Genomic DNA, 21,541 nt, shown 5'->3' with positions numbered 1-21,541 from the left:
TTTTTTTTATAGACTGGCGATTGTTATCCATCTGCCAGGAGCAAGCGGCGGCCGCGGGCACCCTTGCGACCCCCCGCTCCTGGTCTCTGGCGTTCCGGCCGTCGCTATGACGACCGAGATGTCACTTCCAGTCTCCGTGTCCCAGTTGCCTAGGCAACATCCGGGACACCTGCACCTACCTGCCGCCGCGCCCGGGCCAGGTGCGTGTGCACGGGACTATTCAGTCTCAGCCAATGGTGGCTGATTAGGGTAGAACTCTCCTGGTCTCTCTACGCTTTTACTGGCTGCATGCCAGTAATTAAGCAAGCACTTGCTGGGCTTTGCCCTGATTGGCCCTTTGCATTATTTAAGGCAGTGAGGACTGAGCCTCACTGCCAGTTATAGCGTTCTGTCCCAGTACTGCTACCTGCTCCTGTGCTTTATTGGTGTTGTAATCTTGGATTGCTTTCTCCGTGTATGACCTCTGCCTGTTCCTGGATTCTGAACCATTGCCTGTAACCCTGACCTTCTGCCTGTACCCGGATGATGAGCCATTGCCTGTGGCCCTGACCTTCTGCTTGTACCCGGACTCCGAACCACTGCTTGTGACCCTGACCCTGCTGCTACCTGACATCTCCACCGATGCTCTGTCCAGTCTGCAAATCATCACCATTTCATCACCATTTATTTATATAGCGCCACTGATTCCGCAGCACTGTATAGAGAACTCATTCACATCAGTCTCTGCCCCAATGGAGCTTACAGTCTAAATTAGCCACCTTGCTGCCTGTCTCCACTCCGTGTATTACCTCTTGTACCTGTGCACCGTCGTGTGAGCATAAACTTGTACTACACTGAGCATAAGTTCTGGGGGCATCCGAGTACCTGTGAGCATAACCAGTCTCTACGGGAAAGGCGGCTGCTAAAGGTGAAGACCTCTTCTTCTAAAGTTCTATAAGTTTATGCCGCACTGGTTGCCATAACATTATAACCGGCCAGTGAAGATTGGAGGTAATTCTGTCATGGACGACAGCGAGCCGAGCGTTTCTCCAGCCCAGGTCCTGGCAAATTAAATACAGGCCTTGTCACAAGTTGTACAGAGTTTATCTCATCGCTTGTCAGCACATGAAGAGTCCTCCAGAAACCCGCAGCTTCAACAGGTCTTCTCTGGCATCTTTACGGAGCCGAAACTGAACCTGCTCGATCGATTCTCTGGAAGCAGACCCGCCTTCCACAACTTTAAGGAGAGTTGACTCTAAATAGCAGAGAGTCGGTATTGTAATCTCTTTACTCCAGGGTGACCCCAGTCCTGGGCCTTCTCCCTTCCACCATTGAGCCCCTCCTTACAAACCGTGGATGCCTTCTTCAGGCCTTGGGTCTGCTATATGACAACCCAGACAGAGTGGCCTCAGATGAGACCCATCTCCGGGCATTAAGGCAAGGACGTAGCTCTGCTGAGGAGTATTGTGCGGAATTCCGGCAGTGGTTAACTGATAGTGAGTGGAATGATTCGGCGCTGCGGAGTCAATTCCGCATAGGCCTTACGGAGAAAATCAAGGACTCCTTAATTCAATATCCTGCGCTTACCTTACTTGAAAGTTTGATGCAACTTGTAATCAAGATTGATCGCCGAATCAAAGAGAAGAAAGCTGAAAGAGAGTCATCTATACCTTCTTGCTCACCACCAAAGTCTGGTTCTACCTTTCTGGACACCCCTGAACCCATGCAGTTGGGCGCTTACCATCTGCCTCCTGAGGAATGCTCTAGACGGGGCTCTCTGGGTCTCTGTTTGTATTGTGGCCAATAGGGTCACCTAGTTCGTTCCTGTCCTATCAAGTCAGGAAATGCCTAAACCTAAGCGCTGGTGAAGAGGTGCGCTTAGGTCTCCAAGTAATCTCTTCAGAAAACTCTTTGTTAGTACCTGCATGCCTAGTCTTCAGAGATCGTTCTACTGTATTGTCGGCCTTCATCGACAATTGTGCAGCAGGTAGCTTTTTGGACATCCTCTTGGCTCAAACTCTCAGTATTCCTGAAGTCAAACTGGGTTTGAGCATTACCGCCTGTGGCTTGGTTGGTAATCCCTTGGTTGGGGGCCGTATACTCGCTAAGACTCCATTGGTTCGTTTATCTGTAGGCGCCCTCCATATAGAGGAGCTCTCATTCTTCTAATCACCTGTCCCTCCGCACCATTGATTCTGGGGTATCCTTGGCTGCAAAGACATAATCCCCTTTCTGATTGGAAAAAGGAGGAGATCATCCGTTGGAGTGCAGAGTACTCTTCCACATGTTTGACTCTACCTCTTAGAATTCTACAGCCCAATCCAGAATTGTTACCTACACCTTACCAGGACTTCAGTGATGTTTTCAGTAAAAAATAGGCTGACTCTCTCCCGGTTCATCGGGACTACGATTGTGCTATTGACCTCGTAACTGATGCTAAATTCCCAAAGGGCGCTTGAATTCCTTGTCTGTCCCAGAGACCCAAGCAATGGAGCAGTATGTGGAGGAGAATCTGAATAAAGGATTTATCTGTCCCTCCAAATCTCCAGTAGGAGCGGGATGTTTCAGAAGTAATGTAAGCATGGATGTCTAAACAGACGTTTATATGTATTACTCAAACCTACCTAGCTACATTTAAAATTTTTGGAATCAGTGATGACCTTGCTTTTTCCTGTGAATGTCAATGATTCTTTTTAGTGCATTGTCTGGAACAGGATCCGATATACTCATGTCTGAGTGATCACAGCCAATTTTTGGACATCTGGTGGATTTACCCTTCTGAATTTTGTTTTCAATCATCCTTTCAATTGCTTCTCTCTCATATGTGTGACCACATACTTTGTTTTTCACTGGATTTACCATCTCCAACTGTGTTATAGGACAAGTGAAATGCGCAATGCTCTGGGTGACGGCAATCTCCTCATCTTCATCTTCCAAAGCTTCGTCTGCAGGGGACGGTGGCACACCCATTTGTTTTCTCAGGTCTCTTAGCTGTTCTTTAAACTGGACATATTTATCGTCCTGCCTCAGAGCCTCCTCTGTATTATTCTTCTGAAGTGCAGTGTATCTCTCGTGTACAAGCTCTCTTAATTCCAGAATTTCATCTGGTGGGTCACGTTTTAACTGAAGTATGGTCTACTCAATTGCATATATATATTGGTTTCAATATCTGTTCAATGCAGCGTATTCCAACATGACGGATTCCATGCTGCCCACATGTTACGTGTCATTGTCTATCTGAAGAAGATCTTTTGCCACTCCAGTTGTAATATCAATTCCTGTGTCTACATAAGTTTGGCAGTTCTTCAGGGATGAGAGGGAGGTATCCACAGAGGAGAAGGAGATTACAGATGCAACACGAGCAGACATGGTTAAATGATTACTTGGACGTGATGAATCCACTATGACACTCTGTTTCGGGCTGACACATGCAGCACGCGCTTTGTGGAGGATTATTTTAACGACAGCATAGACATGTCAGACACGTATAATAATATATACACGTATAATAGACACATATAATTACACGTATAATAGACACGTCAGACAGTTCCTTTACATACTGGGAGGAATAAAATGCAATTTGGACACCCATGTACACTCCATGTTTTCAGCATAGCCGGGAACCTTGTCAGCGATCGGCGTAGGAGGCTACTTCCTAAAAACGAGGAAAACATGATGTTCATCAAAATGAACTACAAATTCCACAAGGAAGGCCTTTCCCGCCAATTACATCAAAGTACAGAGACTTCTGTAATGGTGGATTCCAACAGGGATGAATTAATATTGTGTGAGGATGATGTACACACTGATGAGGGTGAGGATGGGGCTGAAGATGATGACAACAACATCCTGCCACTGTAGAGTTCATTGACAGCACTGTTAGCTTGTATTGTGGGGGGCCCAAACAAAGCAAGCACTTCAGCCACAAAAGTGGCACTCCTTGTCGCTGAAGTGCTTGCTTTGTTAAACTGTACCTGCTACCCCTCTTGTATCTGTGTAAGTTTGTTAAAGCTTTTTAACATATGGGTGAGTGGGAGGTCCCAAGGACTATTCCATCTTGCACCACTTTTCTTTTCTGCCACTGCTGTGTGGCAATGTTTCCTAGATGTGCTATGAACTGCCGGGTGTTTGTGTTGTTGCTCTGTTGCTTAACATCCAGTCAGCTCAGTGCAGTTTTTGTCTGAATGTGTATGAAAATAATATTGTGACCTGAGAGGTGGTCAAAATTGAGTGGAAATTAGTGTTATTGAGGTTAATAATAATGTAGGAACAAAAAAGAGCAAAATTATGTGATTTTAGCATATTTTAGCTATTTTTCTTAAAAATACAGATCCAAAACCAAAACACGCGAGGGCGGTTTTGTCAAAACCAAAACCAAAACAAGGACTTAATACAGACCCAAACCAAAACACAGGGGTCAGTGAACATCTCTAATTAATGCCAGTGGAAGTTCAGAATTCTTCAACTATGGAATCAGCAGAGCGGCTTTTACGCACCAGGTGCCTTAGCAGTTGTTGACCCCGCTCTGTGATTTTACGTGGTTTTCTGCTTTGTAAGTTGCTGTTGTTCCTTAATGCTTCCACGTTCTAATAATATCACTTACAGTTGACCGTGGAATATCCAGCAGAGATTAAATTTCACAAACTGTCTTATTGCAAAGGTGGCATCCTATCACAGTACCACGCTTGAAGTCACTGAGCTCTTCAGAACGACCTATTTTGTATTACAAATTTTTGTAAATGGAGACTGGATGGCTAAGTGCTTGATTTTATACACCTCTGGCAACGGGTCTGACTGAAACACCTCAATTCACTAATTAATAGGTATGGCCAAATATCTTTGTCCATATAGTTTATATTACCAGGTAGGTGCATATTTAATGTCAGGTGTAGAGAAAGATCGCAAAAATCAAAATATCAGTTTGGAGAGCCTCATATTTAATGAGTAATAGTGCATTTGACTAGGTTACACTGTATACCATTCACTTGGGAGAGACAACAAAACATGTTAAAAGTGTAAAGAAGCTTAATTTTTACACCTCTTTGTTGGATGTGTTTTCAGGGGGTTATCATTAGTGCATTAAGACATTAACAAAGCACTGTACAAACAGAAATGTGCGTAAAGTAAAATACACAAATTCAAACTGAAACTAGTACAGAAGACACATGAATGACACACACCTCTTTTGTTTATTAATGTAATATGTCAGACAATTAAACAACAACAACTTAGGAATGTTATTTCAGGGCTGGCAGTGCTAAAGCTGGGTACACACTACACGGTTTTCGTCCAATAATCGGCTCAATCAGCCGACATACGACCGCTCGTTCAAAAGTCGGGTGAGTGTGTGTAGTGACACGATGGTCAAAAGTCTGCCCAAATGGACGATTGTTGCCTCATTTGGTTGGTCGTACCATTTAATACTTTCGTTCCAATCTTGTTTCCGTTGTGCAGTGTGTATAAACTTCCGACCGATCCACAACAGTGAGTATGAAATTACAGTCATTGCTCACGACAACATGGCTGTAAAAAGTCGCTAAAAGGACGTCCGCTCTTCCCTTTATCGTCCTAAACAAGGCTAGTGTGTATGCAGTCCATGGACCGAGCGATCGGACCATCGAACACATGTAAAATCGCTCGGCATAAAAAGTTGGTTGAAATTTCTGTAGTGTGTACCCAGCTTTAGATATGACTTTGTATGAACACATTGGTAGTCCTGAATTAGGGCATTCAAATGTGCCAAATTGTTAACTCCCCACATATGTATTCATGGAGGTCACAAGAACTATGCCGTGCACCTCATATTTATTGCTCACTATAAATGATCCCTGGACCTTTTTTTGTATACAAATACCCAATAGGAAATCCTAACAAGTATCTTGTTCCACACACAAGTGCTCTCTGTGATTGAGGGCCAGGAGAAGTAAAGAAACCAACCTTCTGATTGATAAGGCCTGCGTTTCGGATGATTGCACGAGATAAGGTACTATTGGCATCGAGATCCTTCTCCAGTTGGAAGACCTGCTTCAGGAATTTACTGGTAGAAGAATGAATCAGAAGAATAAAATCTCTACTCAACAAATCTCGGTTTTTGTCCAGAAAGCCTGAAAGAGAAAAAAATGTGTCACAACTGATTAAAACAAATTTTTCCCTATAAACAAATATCTCTTCCAGTAAATTGAAAACTGAAAGTTATTCTTTCTATTTAATTTAGACAAGTGCCTGAAACTGTGCAATATCTGGATATTCTCACATTCATCCTAAACTATCAGATCACTAGGCCACTGAAGATTTGACTGTAGACAATGAATTAAAGATACATTCTAGTAACCTGCAATCATCTGAAACTCACCCTCCATACATGAGCAGAGCCTACTGTTTGACATCTATCAGATCTGAATACTATAATATCCGTCAATAAAAAAACTACATTATTGAGTAGCCCATATACCACTATTGTTGAATAACCCAGTACAATGTGCATAACATGCTATAACCTGTATCATACAATAATGTTATAGCTGTCCTTTTTTTCTAGTACAGCTTAACAAAGGAATTCTAACATATGATTGTTTGCTATAGGCATCACGTTTTTTTTTGTCATCACATTTTTGCACATTGCACCATGTAATTAAATTAAGCCCTTTCAAGGGACATCTGATAGAGCAAATATCAAAAAGTAATATATGTGCAACATGTAATTTTCCTGTGTTGGACAATTGCGAATAGGGTGAAAAAAAATCTTGAGGTGCAAAAATATAGCCAGTAAAACAGGTACAAAAATATAGCCAGCAAAGCAGTCACCATAATATAGCAACACCAAATGGCAAATAGTGATGCGATCATCATTATGGACGATTAAAAAGAAGCAGCATAAATGTCATAATGGAACTCCCAAATTAAAATAGGAATTATTAACAAATAGAACAACCATGAAAACATAAGTGTTAAGGATATTAACTAAACTTATTCAGCTCCTAAATCTATTGATGCAAAGAGCAATATTAACATGTGTGCACTTCGCTTTTCCTTCGCCTTCTTAAATAAGTTATGTAAACCGCACAAAGTACTAGTTCTCTACTGATTAAAAGTAAGGCTAGAATTTGCAAAGAAGTTTCCATTCTATTACTTCAATTATTTATAACACCTTTCAATTGAATAGTGTCTATCTGTACTTAAAATATATAATATAAACTAAAATATAAACATATCTGTAAAAAAATCAAAGTTGTTTTATGCAGCGTGTGCAGAGCTCACCTTCAGTTTCGTAATACACAACTCCTGCAAAATGATTTATTCCAAACTTTGTGTCATGGACACTTTTAGATGCGATGTAAATGTTATTTTTCCTATGATTGGAATTCATTTTGGTCAGCATAGTAGCATCTGTTCCCTAAAAGCAAAATAAAAAGAACACAGGTTGCATAATTGGTGTCAGAGGCTGAATTAGTTGAAGCTAAATCTTGTTACTGAACATATAAAACTGATTCACTGCTCCTTATTCATTAGACAGTATCAGTTATGTCAGCAATCAGCTATAGTAGCCGAAACCACTCGGATTCATGGATCTGAGTAACCATTATGCTACACGAAAGTTTTCAGCAGTGTGTATGTCTTACAAAATCACTCAAATGCATTGAAATTATTCAACTGAATAATTTTAGTTCAGTGCTGGCCAAGTTTTTCATTAGGAGGGAAAGGTATCTATTATAAGCATATTCTCATGGGCCTCACTGAAAATTATTTTATGCAAAAGCCTGTGGAAGTTCTCAAACTGGAAGGCTGAAGGCAGGATGTTATTTGTTATTTTTGTTCTTTTTTCAAATTTACCATGTAGGTATGTCTGGATTGTCCCCAATCTTCTAGAGGAATATCGCTTGCACTTGGCCATGCACAGTGGCATGATACCTGGAGCAACAGACGCAAAAGCAATCAGGTGATGCCAGAACAAGGATTTATGATTTGAAGACTTGAATTGCTTGTTTGTAAAGGACATCACAGACACTCATAACTATAACATATATATTTGTACTATACCGTTGTGCCTAAGTTGTCTTTTGGGGCTATTGTGTTATCTGGAACAGCAGAATGTTTAAAATATTGATGAAAGCCGTGTAGAGCATCTTACCTGTGGAAACTTGCTCTCCTCGTCAATGAGTGAGATGATGTTCATGGGCCGGAGGGCAATGACATCCAGCGTGCGCTGGTTGTCAGTAAAATCAATGTGTTGCCAGGGTATCTGCTCTGCAGTGTATTCCTGTTGTTCAAGCTTGAATATATGGCGCACAAAAAACTGCTGTAGATGCTCATTAGCAAAATTAATGCAAAGCTGTTCAAAGCTGGAAAGAGAATTATATATTTATTTATTGTAATTATTATTATTGTACTTTATTTATAAGGCACTACAAGGTTTCCTTAGCGCCATACAGAATACCAACAGTTGACCATACAGTGTAAAACAGTTCAGATCAATAAACGAATAATACCAGCACTCCAATAGCTCCAAGCATAGGTAGTACAGTGACGTTGGAGGAGATGAAATGGTCTAGAGACAGGAGGGAGGAGGGCCCTGCTGGAAAGAACTTACATCCTAAAGGGAGGGCAAACAGACAGCAGCCACAAGGGGTAATAAGTGATAACAAGCAAATGAGTGATAATATACAGTTTTTAACAAGCATGCATTCATTTAAGAATAAGTGGTTTTCTAGACAAGTAACTTTTTAGTTCTTTAATGAAGAGTATCCCCACTTCCTTCACTCAAAGTGACATAACCTGGCCAACCCCATCCAACTTTACAAGCTCACTTATTTCACTCAATGCCAGCTGACTAGTAGAATAAGATTTGTACCCATTGGTATGAATTGACAGCCAATATATCTTTAGGCTTTTTGATGGTTTTACTAGATTACTATAGTTTCTATTGTAGTGGTGGACAACAGGCGAACCCGGTGTGCCTTCTCCTGCAGCCCCAAATTGGCTGCTCCTCATATGACTTATTTTCTGATTGGTTGTAAAGCAGAGAATAAGACTGAACAGGAGCAGCCAGCTTCTGCATCACGTGACCTCCTCTGCACAACACAGGGAGGTCATGCATCTTATCAGAGGAGGAGGAGGAGACAGTGCAGTGTGGTCTCCCTCCTTCCTCTGCAGGCTCCACTGTACAAGTAAGTAAAAGTGGTGGTGTGAGAGTCATGTGGGGGGAGGTGTGATCAGGGCTGGTGCAGACTCTAGGTTGTGCCCCCGCTCCACAAGTCGTGGTCAGCTCCAACCCCCTTCCCCCACACTGCTTACCTTAGCAGATGGGAAGTGAGAGCGGCATCCTCTCCTCCCGGGATTGGGTGTCTGGCATTTGGCTGTAACATCGACTCCCAGATTAACACTGACATGAAGGAGCAGCAATCAGCAGCTTCACATGTAAGAAGCCGCTGGCTGCTTCTCCTACATGTCAGCTTCTGGCGCTCCGTGTGCGAGCATTGTTAGTTTATTAAAAAAACTGGTTGAGGGATAAAATGTCACTCATTCAGTGTTCTAGGGGTCCTCTTACCATTGGCATGCTATGCAACTGTACAGGTTTGCCTAATTGTAGTGCTGGCCCTGGGTGTGATGGATATGTTGGGAATATCTGATGGACATGTGGGGGAGATATGATCGGCATGTGGGGATATTTTCGAGCAAGTGGGAGGTCTGAGTGGAGCAAGTGATGGGCATATGAACACATTTAGGGATGAGTGATGTGGACATACCAATGTTGTTTTCCCATTTTTGCTTCATTTTGAAATTACAGGTAATTTAGGGCTGGAGGGACACACATTGAAGTATATCAGGGTGCTACAACTGGCTTTATTTTTGTCAAACACATTTTAAAAAAAATGCAGAATGAACATATTTGTAAATGCATCTAAACAGATATAAAACACATGTAAATCACCTTTAAATGCATACATAAATGCAATATGGGTTATATGTGTTTGCAAACACCGGTGTGTACGTACTCTAAAATACAACTGGTAGAAGAACCAAATAAAGGGGGGAGGGGATTATTAGACTTAATGCTATTTAAGAGAACATATATTATATCTCAACACAGGTAAGGGGGCTAGGAAATAGCCATCCTAACATGGTAACATTTGACAATGCCTAAAATAAGGGTCCTAAACAAACAAGAATGTTATAAAGGCCAGTTCTGAACAGCTCAGAGAGGCATTAATGCTGACTAACTAGAAAACTGTTCTTTCACAGAAAAACACAGAATTCAAATGGGAGATTTTTTAAATATTTTGAATAGCATTAGTAATAATGTCAACAAGTGTTCTAGAAATAAAATGAGACCAATATGGCAAAATAAGAAAGTAATGGTGATACAGGAAAACAAAAGAGTATTTAAGTTGTTAAAAAGAAATGTACAAAAATATGTAAAAGAGAAACCAGACTAGCAAAGAAACTGAAAAAGTAATTGTTAAACATCATTATCATCATCATCATTGTCATTTATTTATACAGCGCCAACATATTCCATAGCGCTTTACATTTGGGGACAAACACAGTAAATTAATAAACAAACTGGGTAAAACAGACAAAGAGGTGAGAAGGCCCTGCTCGCAAGCTTACAATCTAAGGGGACAATGGGAGTTTGATACATGAGATTAAGTCTACATGTTGCATTTCGGTCCAGCCAGACTGCAAAGGTAAAAAGTGATTCGTAAGCTAAATGATCCCGTCACACAGAAATGTTGGTCAGGGGGTAGTTGTCTTGTGTGAACTGTGTAATGGGTGGTAATAGGGTAATCTAGTGAGGTTAAGAGGGTGGTTGAGGAATATTATAAGCTTGTCTGAAGAGGTGGGTTTTCAGAGAACGCTTGAAAGTTTGTAGACCAGAGGAGAGTCTTATTGTGCGAGGGAGTGAATTCCATAGAGTGGGTGCAGCCCGAAAAAAGTCCTGTAACCGGGAATGGGAGAATGTAATGAGGGTGGATGAGAGATGCAGATCTTGTGCAGAACGGAGTTTCCGAGTTGGGAGATAGTTTGAGACAAGAGAGGAGATGTATATTGGTGCAGCTTTGTTGATGGCCTTGTAGGTTAGTAAAAGTATTTTATATTGGATTTGGTAGAAAACAGGCAACCAGTGCAGAGACATACAGAATGATTCAGCAGAGGAATAACGATTTGCAAGGAAAATCAATCTAGCCGCTGCATGCAAAGTAGATTGTAAGGGTTTGAGTCTGTTTTGGGGAAGACCAGTAAGGAGGGAATCGCAATAGTCAACGCGGGAGATGATAAATGCATGAATTAAGAATTTTGCAGTGTCTTGTGTAAGATATGTGCGTATTCTGGAAATGTTTTTTAGATGTACATAACAAACAAGTCTAACTTAAAAAAGTTTTTTAAATATATAATTAGCATAAAATATAAAGCTGATGGCATTGGAACATTAACTAAAGAAATATATTTCAGTAGGCAACCAAAAAGCAGATTATTAAACTAGTTCAATTTATCTGTGTTTATAAAAAAGAAAACAATGTTAGGAAACATGTTGTACTGCAATAGTTCATTATCATCATCATCATCATCATCATCATCATTTATTTATTTAGTGCCAGCATTTTCTGTAGCGCTTTACAGTTGGGAATAACCAATGCCCACCATTATATATTATTGGTCCAACTCAGGATGAAATGTACATTTAACACTACACCATACTAAGATCAATAAAGCACAAAGCCCAGGTGACATTCACCCCTGTGAGCTGAAGCCGCTAAGCTGAGTTATAGATATACAATTATTTCTTATATTTACTCCTACATAACAGGATCAGTTTCACATGGCTGGTGGAAGTCAGCTATGGCACAAATATTTAACAAGCCATAAAGGTCAAACCTAGGAAATTACTGGCCAGCGAGCTGATCACTGGTAGGTAAAATGTTTAAAAGAATTCTAAGAGACAACATGCAAAAATACATTATTAATAAAAAAAATAATAATAACCTAGTCACGGATATTTTTAGAGCACCGTTCATGCCAAACAAAGTTTTGATAAGGAAATAAGTTGTAAACTGGATTTTGGCAATGCCATTGATAAGATTTATTTGGATTTTGCTAATAGTGGAACCTTGTAAGTAAGATAAAAGCATTAGGACTAGGGAAAATATGGGTAGATAATGGGCAGAGAGTTGTTATGGATGGAACATAGTGAGATTGGGCTAAGATTATTAGTGGGTTGCATCACAGGTAAGTTTCGAGCTTTGTCTTCTGCATTGTTTCTATTAACAATCTTGTAGAAATTCTAGGAAGTTGGGTGTTCATATTTGCACAAGATAATATACTTCGTAAGGTTATAACACAAAGCATGATATTAAAACAATGCAAAATGACTTTGGCCAAATGAGGTGTTGGGCATAAAAATGTCAGATAAGGTTCAACATAGGTTCAACATAGAAATAAGCAAGGAAATATGGTGGCTAAGTGGTTAGCACTTCTGCCTCACAGAGCTGGAGTCTTGAGTTCAATTCCTGACCATGGCCTTATCTGTGGGGAGTTTGTATGCTCTCCCCGTATATATGCGTGGGTTTCCTCCAGGTGCTCCGGTTTCCTCCCATACTCCAAAAACATACTAGTAGATTAATTGGCTGCTATCAAAATTGGCCCTAGTCTCTCTCTGTCTGTCTGTCTGTCTGTTTGTGTATGTTAGGGAATTTAGACTGTAAGCTCTAATGGGGCAGGGACTGATGTGAATGAGTTCTCTTTACAGCTTTGCGGAATCAGTGGCGCTATATAAATAAATGGTGATGATGATGATGATGATGATGATGAAGGAGAAAATGGTAATAAGTGCTACCTACATATATTAACTGGGATTCCACTTTGGGGAAATCTGAAATGAAAAATAGCTTAAATATATTAGGGCAGAATAAGTTGAGTAGAAGTACTCAGTGTCAAGCAGCTGCTGCAAGAGCTAAGAAAATTCTGGTATAATATGGAGGATAGCTGCATGAGAAGCAAATGTAATCCTGCCATCGTAAAATTCACTTGACTGCATGTCGAATGGAGGAGAAGAACTTGAGAGGGTTCAAAGACCTTATATAAAAGGAATGGAGCTCTTAAATTATAATGAAAGACTTAACAAAGACGGCTTAATGTGACTGAATTCACCCATAGAAATATTTACAGGAGAATGCAAAGGATTGTCTGACAAGCTTTCTATACCGAGGACTGTATAGATGGGGACATGAAGGAACGTTCTTTTCACTCACAACAAAGAAGGGGTTTTTCACTATGAGGGTAGTTAGACTCTGGAATTCACTGCCAAAGAAGAAAGTAATGGCAGACTCATTGGTTGGATTTAAAATGGATTGTATTATTTTCTTACAAGCATTGGTAATAACAGTTACATTGAGCAAATTAAGCAATTGGGTTTATTGATCCACGGAATTAATCTGATTTCTGAACTTTGTGTAACTAAATAGCTAGATGCCTCTGGGGGTTGATTTCCCTTCCTCTGGATCAATGCGTTGGAAATTTATAAAAGGTTGACCTTAGTGGAATTGTGTATTTTTTCAGTCTCATTTACTGTGCAACTAATTTACGCTATAAATGTAAATACTACTATGCTGCATACATTCTTTGAAGGCATTTCACACAAAGTGTTGCAACCTATTGTGGTAGTAGACACCCTTTTCCTTAAATGTCAAGAAATCGCATAACCTTAAGTGTGCCAATGTGCTATTATGGTTGTGATATGTACAGGAAAATGGTTCCAGAGGTCAACTATGTGCAAACATTAGGCATTTCACTCACATCTGTTTGAGACTGCCACAAATGCTGTCAATAGCAATCTTGCAAGGGTTTCGGAAAAAATACTATCTAATCCCCAAATTTATGTGCACCGCTGACAAGGGAAAGCTGGCAACTTCTGAAATAGGGTCTAGCAGAAGCAAGTATCTTATTGTATTGTTTAAATTATAATATAGTATGAGACAGGACAAGAGTTAGGTACCCATAATGATTAATCAGCTGTTTCCTTCTGCAGGATAGTCCAGTGGCGCACGCAGGGGGGGTTTCTGAGTCTCTAGAAACCCCCCCTGCACTAACTAAGTGCCCACTGTCCTATACAGCAGCCGCGGCGCTGTCAAAGAAGCGTCCGCGGCGGTGCTGCATGCGCAGCAGCTCTCTCTCGTGTTTTTTTTTTTTTTTCGGTCGGCGGGGAGAAACCCCCCCCCCCTCCCCCGACAATCCTCCGTGCGCCCCTGTAGTCATGGCTATTATTATTATTATTAGTAGTAGTAGTAGTAGTAGTAGTAGTATTAGTAGTATTTATTATTAATATCTTTTATTTATAAGGCGACACAAAAGTTCTGCATCACTGTATATGAAATATACACTAGTATACATGTTATGCCTTCAGCATTGTTGTTTTATACATGCATTTATTTTCTGTGCAAACTCCATCTAGTGGCCAGCCCAGTATCAGCTTAACTGAACAACTCAGGCCTCTGTCGTTAGTTCACGATGCACCTTCAGTAAATAACAGGAGGGTTCCATCTTAGATCTCATGTTCGGTAAGGACATGCAGTATTTTTCTCCCCTAAGCATAGCTTAGATGGTAAGATCTTCTGTCAAGTTATGCTGTTATGCCATGTTTTCATATTTGCATCATATCTATTCAGATTGTAAATGCATTCTACCATTTGTTGTTTTACTATTCGTATTCACATGTTCTTTACCACTAAAATAAACACCATTCTTCAGATCTTTACATCTAGATTGGATTATCAAAGTAGGAGTGGTTATTTTTTGTCTGATTATATTCAGGGCAAAGGAAAGTTTATAGGGAGGACAGAACAATACAATACACACACAGCAAAAATCCACAATACCTCACAAAACACATTATTAACCTAAACCTACAAAGACCAAACATCTAATAACTTACAGATTACATACAGATAAGTTGGTAAGATATGGTATTAATATATCAACTAATATGTCTTTCATTAACAGAGCATTCCATAATTATACATGTTCTTACCTATTTGTGTTAAAATGCTCAAAACCAAAGATGTCTAATAGTCCAATAGTCCTGCACTCATTTCTCAGGTCTTTAGATTCTGTTGTGAAAGTAGCCTTATTGATTTTATTCACGATCCACATGAACATTCGACCATAAATACCCTGTGGAAGAAGTAATAAAATCAGTCATATACTAAAAATTAATGGTCAAATTACAAGTGTCTACATTATTTGTTTTAGCTACTAAATTGCAAACTTAGACAAGAAAGGGACAAAGATGTAATTTAGTTTGAAATGGGGAAATTTATCAAACCTTCTAAAGGAGGAAAAATGTAGGTGCTGTCCATAGCATCCAATCAGACTCTAGCTATCATTTTCTAGAATGTACTACATAAATAGCTAGAATCTGATTGGATGCTATGGGTAACACCTCCACTTTTCTTTTTGGAGGTTTGATAAATCTACCCCTAAGTATGTTAGGCTTATCTGTTAAATCACCTTTTAATATAATTACACTTAAAGTCATGTTATATGTATAGTTCTATACACTGGTCATAGTAAAAGTACACCTTTGTCACTCAAGCTTATTGTGTTTGAGATCTGTCACAGGACAATGAGAAAGTCAGCAGCCACATAGTCTGTCTCACAGCCACTGACTGTTATCTGGCTTAACAATCCAAAATCCAAAGTGAAACTCAGTGGGTGGCCTTCCTACATCACCTTCCATGACTCCAGGGCCATTTGTCTTGCTTTTAGGAAACTCAAATGATATGTTGCATACCAGTTAATTATTATGCATTAGAGTAGACACTAGTAGTCATGTACAATCTCTACATCTTGTTTTTGTATTATTTTAGCTTCCGAGAATTCATTTCACTAGAGACATGAGGGTAAAAGTATCAAGCTGAGAGTTTTCTGGTGGGTTTGAAAAAACAATCAGATTCTAGCTATGATTTATTTAGTACATTCTACAAAATGATAGCTAGAATCTGATTGGTTGCTATAGGCAACATCTCCACTTTTCAAACCCACCAGAAAACTCTCAGCTTGATACATTTGCCCCATGGTGTTATACGTCAGGTCTGAGACTGTACAAAGAATAACTACAACACCAAAGAAAAATGTGAAGATTATTGTTCTGCTGCTAGTCACATTTTTAGAGAGCTTCACTGTATAATTTAATTACCCAAGGGAAACTACCTATGGAATACAATACCTAGACAATATTACTTTCACTCCGACATATTCCAGTGAAAACCTGTTAATTATAATCCCAACTATCTGAAACAGAATAATAAAGAAAGTGGATGTTATTGAGGCCATGACTATTGTCAGAATCTTCATAGACTATTGTACATTTCTAAGGTTTTCTAAGAAAGTACAAGTGTCTACCAAGGATGGAAGGAAGGCAGTATTTCTGGCATCCTTACATGGTGAAATTACCTTTGTGAGAGCATCTCTGCCATCAGACGCCTGCGAACAGGTCAGAGGTTTGGAAACACTTTCTCCTCGAACTATAATGGTGTGTTTGGAAAGGCAGCTTTTTAATTCCATTAAGTTCATCTAGCAAAATAAAAGAAAATCTGTACATAGTGTGTGAACTGTGAGAAAGTATACACATTGGCTCTGTATGTGAAATCTTAGTTCTAATTTTCCAATCAAGTCAGACACTTTGTTAGGCAAGTGATTACAATGTATAGGAGGCTAGAAAGAGGAGGATATGAATGCATACTGTATTTGATAATATGTCTTTCGCTCAATCACCAACCTTTCATAAAGTATTGTAACCATTGTTATCTGGAAATTTTACATTTTAGATGAAATTGGTTCAAATGGCTTAATTTGTGGGCCCATAATGATTGTCTGGCTGAATTAATAACAGATCAGTCAACATTGACATTGGAATTGACAAAAACTCTTGACACTTCATGTACTCATCAGCTTGTGTGTGAGGTCACAAGGGAACATTGTGCCATTTGTGATCTGGTTGTGTCACTCACTCAAAGACCAGATTGTAGTGTATGTGACAAGATTAAAAGTGTGAGGGCACAGGGTCGATGTGCTCCAAAATCTTATATGGTCCAAAGATTCAAGGAGGTTATGCTGAAGGAACTTTGAATTTGATACTTGTTCTGGGCCTGGAAAAATATACTGGTCAATGATGTCTATCAGTGTATGTTTTGTGATAGGTAGTGGCTTTAAGAAGAGCTTCAAAAGTTTCTCTCAGGGACATCTTGTAGGTGAGACATTAGTAGTATTGATAGCATTGATAGTATTAATAGCAAGAACCACAGCAAGAGAAGGAACTGATGATGGAAGTTTCAGGAAAGGTTTCAGAGACAATGACAAATGTAGTTTAATTGCAAGATTCATGAATATCATTAATGTGTAAATTCTGACAAAGGGAATATGCTTCCAAGGTGTTTCTCAAATGGGAAGAAGAAGACGAGGGCTAAAGATTTTTTACTTTGGGCACATGCCGACCACTCTAAAACATTGTATGTTACTTCTTTCTTTAAATCTGGCCACAAATAACCACTGGTGATGAGCTCCAGAGGTTTTCTGACGCTAGTATCCTGAGTTGTGAGAAGCTTAGGATGAATATTTGCTGCAATCAAAGTCTTCAAGGAGTTATTTTGGGAGAATAAACAGATATAGCTGCTAAAATTCAAGAAGCTATTTTAAACCTTCTTGGCCAAGAGGATCAGAATTGTAGGAGAAAACATCCACTTGTCTTTAGGTGAGAATAAAATCAAACTGAAAGAAGAATAGTACACACCTGCCTTGTCGAAGATCCAACTTTTGAGCCGATTGTAGATATTGAATGTAATAGGTGTAAATAGTAATGTGTGAAAAGCTCCTCCGTAAATGTTTCTCCATTTCTCTAAAGAGTTTTCCATTAAAATTGTCTCAATCTCTAATAAAGTAGTTCTTTTAAACCATATGGATTATGCTGACGTGACTGTCCCTACTCCAGTGGAAGAGCCACTGACTGCTAGGAAGAAAGGGAAGCAAGGATCTGTATCTTTAGGCACTAGTGAAAGCTTCCTTTAGGAACTATGTAGCAGATAACATTTCTGGTAATTGGCCTCTTTAGTGTGAGCAGTAATGGAAGCAATGACGGTACAATCTTTTTTTGATAAATTATTAATAATAATTTGCAAGTTATTATTCATGATGATAACAAATTGATAAAGCTTGTCCTGGAAGGCCTTGTACTTTGCAGATAGAGCAGTGATGTCGGTGTGCACCTAAGAAGAACAACAACCTGCTTAGCACCACAAGTAGAGTGGTTCATGATAAACTCTTTCAGAGACGGCAACTCGTATCTTGGTTTTAGCGGTCAAAGAGGATTTTATGTTTATATGTTAAAGGATCAATCAAGTCAAACCAAGAACTATCTGTGGCCAACTGAACTCATGCCTAAATACTGATATCTGTGGACGAAAAAGCCCCAGTTACCTCAAGCAAATTAGCAACACTGGACAAATGGGTGGAATCACGAACATCACAGCATTCAATATTTCCATTCATCGCGCCTGTAAAAGGACCCATTAAGTTCAATATGTTAAGAGAAACAAATTATTTACACTCATTATTTATAACACATACAATTACTCATGGAGAAAAGATACTGACTAAGTACCAAATATTAGCATGAATTATATGTATTTAATGTAACAAAATTTTTTACTAAATAAAACATCCACGGTTGCAGTGCCTACTTTGGAACTCCAGATTGCCAAGGTGTAGAATAGCTGCCAGCAGTTTCTTAATGTCTGTTTGGTCTTGCTCAGGGAAAAGAAGAATCTTCAAAGCAGAGCAAACTTGAGAGTAATCTCGAACATCATTGCGCCCCTCACAGGTTGTGCAGTTTCCCTAAAATAAGAAGAGAACTTCATGGAAATCATACATTACTGTCAAATCATTAAAACATCCTCAACATCTTTGTGCTTAAAATAAACATTAAATTGCACAAATTGCACAATTTCTTTATTGCACCATGATATCTGGTAATAATTGTTCTCTATTAAGAGCCATATGCAGATGGTAAAATAATTAAATTGTGAATGGAATTACATTATGGTAGTTACTGCCATACTGCGAATTATGTATTAGGCAATAAAAAGATCCTCTTCATGATTTTGTATTATTTATTTATATAGTTTCAGAACAAGTTGGAGTCCTGAAACTATAAGCCTCTATTTTCTCAAGTCTTTGGCTGGTTGGGAGTGTATTTCCATAACAATCTGATTCTGACGTACTAGAGCATGAAACACAGCATATGTGGGCCAAAGCAACTTCTCATTCCGGGCAGGCAACTAAATCTGTCCAATACACGTCTGCGGCTAAATTTGACCCGGCTGCACGGATCTGTTGCATATGTGCACCTTAAACTGCTCCGTTGGACTGTGTCATAGATAAGAAAACATGTGATTGTAGCTGACAAGGAAATCTGAGACAATGGAAAAGTAGAAGATTACCATAGTCAGATACTTGTAGTCTGAAGAGTCGCCCAAGTTCAGTTGCTTCTTTTGCTCTGAACTCATTCCAAGCAGCATACTATAGAATATGTGATAGTTTCTCTCTCCTGAAGCCTGATGAACAGAAACAGAAACATTATGCTTGAGTGCAAGTTTTCTTTACGACATGTGTGTATTAGAAAGTGTGGATAGTCACAAGACAAACGTTAACAGACCCAACTGCAATATAAACCATTCTGTTCTCAATTAGCATATGATATTACTGTACTAAGAATAATATTAAATCTGAGATACTTACAAAAAGTCCAACTAGTGATAAAAAAAAAAGTGTAATAACACGCTAGGTTCTATGTACCTACTTAAAAATAATAAGATTGAAAGTATACTTGTCTTGTAAGATTCAAAAATCTAACAGTAATATAAAGGAATGAGTAAGTGTGTGCACACAGCCGTCATTGAATGCATTGATGAACGGGTGACAAGTGAACGGTTGAGAGTCATGGACAGTGCACATAACCATCTTAGCAAAGCGGATGACAGAGAAAGGATTTGCTTTGGTAAAACGCCCATACACATTGCACCTTCCTCTCTTCATTGGGATCAGTGATGTTTATTTGGGTTTCCATCTACCCTCAGTTGAAAAACAAAATGGACAGACATTAAATGAGCCCAAGTCCTAAAAACTAACTCCATCATAATTTCAAATGAGCTGTTAGTGAAAGCTTTCCTATAATGATACAATTTCATGTAATCATTCAGAGTCAATCAGGAGCCTGCATAAACTAGGATTGCCAATCATTGGATAGTTTATTGTCTCTCTGGCTATTATGATATTATCACACGACAGATCCGCAGATTGTGTGGTCGGGTCCTGGCTTACCTGCCGACCAGAAACCACTGCTCTGCACACCGGAGACTGTCGGGGAGACAGTCTCCGGTGTGCAGAGCAGTGGTTTCTGGTCGGCGCCATCTTGAAATTGGGTATGTGTATGCACAGACCCGCCTTTTTAAGCCCTCCATCCAATTTCATTGGTAGATGCCCCCAGTGGCCACAGTATTTAATGCACCCTTTTTCATTCATTCAATTTCCAGTTCTTTGTTGCCTTTCACTCTGGATAGACGTGTTTTCTTCTGATTCCCTGCAATTCTACTGATACCAGTTGCTACATTCTGATCCAGCTTCTATGCTGCCAGCATCCCTGGACCTCAGCACCTACCAGCCATAGACAATTGCACCTTGTACTTCTGTATTCTGCTTCCAGGCATTCTCAGGACTCTCATGTACTCTGCTGCTACCAGTTGCTGCGTACTGATCCAGCTCCTCTGTTGCCAGCATCCCTGGACCTCAGCACCAACCAGCCACAGACTATTGCACCATGTATTTTTGTATTGTGCTTCCAGGCATTCTCAGGACTCTCATGTACTCTGCTGCTACCAGTTGCTACGTAGTGATCCATCTCCTCTGCTACCAGTCTACCTGGACCTCAGCACCTACCAGCCACAGACTATTGCGCCATGTATTTTTGTATTGTGCTTCCAGGCATTCTCAGGGCTCTTGTGTACTCTGCTGCTACCAGTTGCTACATTCTGATCCAGCTCCCCCGCTGCCAGCATCCCTGGACCTCAGCACCTATCAGCCACAGACTATTGCACCTTGTACTTCTGTATTCTGCTTCCAGGCATTCTCAGGACTCTTGTGTACTCTGCTGCTACCAGTTGCTACGTACTGATCCAGCTCCCCCGCTGCCAGCATCCCTGGACCTCAGCACCTACCAGCCACAGACAATTGAACCTTGTATTTCTGTATTCTGCTTCCAGGCATTCTCAGGACTCTCATGTACTCTGCTGCTACCAGTTGCTGCGTACTGATCCAGCTCCTCTGTTGCCAGCATCCCTGGACCTTAGCATCTACCAAACGCAAACTATTGCGCCATGTATTTTTGTATTGTGCTTCCGGGCATTCTCAGGACTCTTGTGTACTCTGCTGCTACCAGTTGCTACGTACTGATCCAGCTCCCCTGTTGCCAGTCTACCTGGACCTCAGCATCTACCAGCCACAGCCTATTGCGCCA

General features: G+C 40.0%; 1 protein-coding gene and 1 long non-coding RNA gene across 2 annotated transcripts in view; one reads left to right on the top strand and one right to left on the bottom strand.

The window, feature by feature from the left end:
* Positions 1-21,541, bottom strand: part of MYO7B (myosin VIIB) — a 104,894-nt gene that overhangs the window by 60,739 nt on the left and 22,614 nt on the right. The window contains exons 7-14 of the mRNA XM_075201846.1: positions 19,470-19,583; positions 18,711-18,864; positions 18,448-18,524; positions 16,429-16,548; positions 15,005-15,147; positions 8,111-8,321; positions 7,240-7,375; positions 5,920-6,086 (exon numbers count right to left, since the gene is read on the bottom strand). Of these exons, the coding sequence (XP_075057947.1) occupies positions 5,920-6,086; positions 7,240-7,375; positions 8,111-8,321; positions 15,005-15,147; positions 16,429-16,548; positions 18,448-18,524; positions 18,711-18,864; positions 19,470-19,583 (1,122 nt within the window). The remainder of the gene's footprint in view (positions 1-5,919; positions 6,087-7,239; positions 7,376-8,110; positions 8,322-15,004; positions 15,148-16,428; positions 16,549-18,447; positions 18,525-18,710; positions 18,865-19,469; positions 19,584-21,541) is intronic.
* Positions 1-21,541, top strand: part of LOC142143738 (uncharacterized) — a 713,023-nt gene that overhangs the window by 679,150 nt on the left and 12,332 nt on the right. The window lies entirely within an intron of this gene.

Source organism: Mixophyes fleayi, chromosome 3 (assembly GCF_038048845.1).
Source record: "Mixophyes fleayi isolate aMixFle1 chromosome 3, aMixFle1.hap1, whole genome shotgun sequence".
Lineage (NCBI taxonomy): Eukaryota > Metazoa > Chordata > Amphibia > Anura > Limnodynastidae > Mixophyes > Mixophyes fleayi.
The sequence above is the reverse complement of the archived record's forward strand: the minus strand, read 5'-3'. Positions and strand labels throughout refer to the sequence as shown.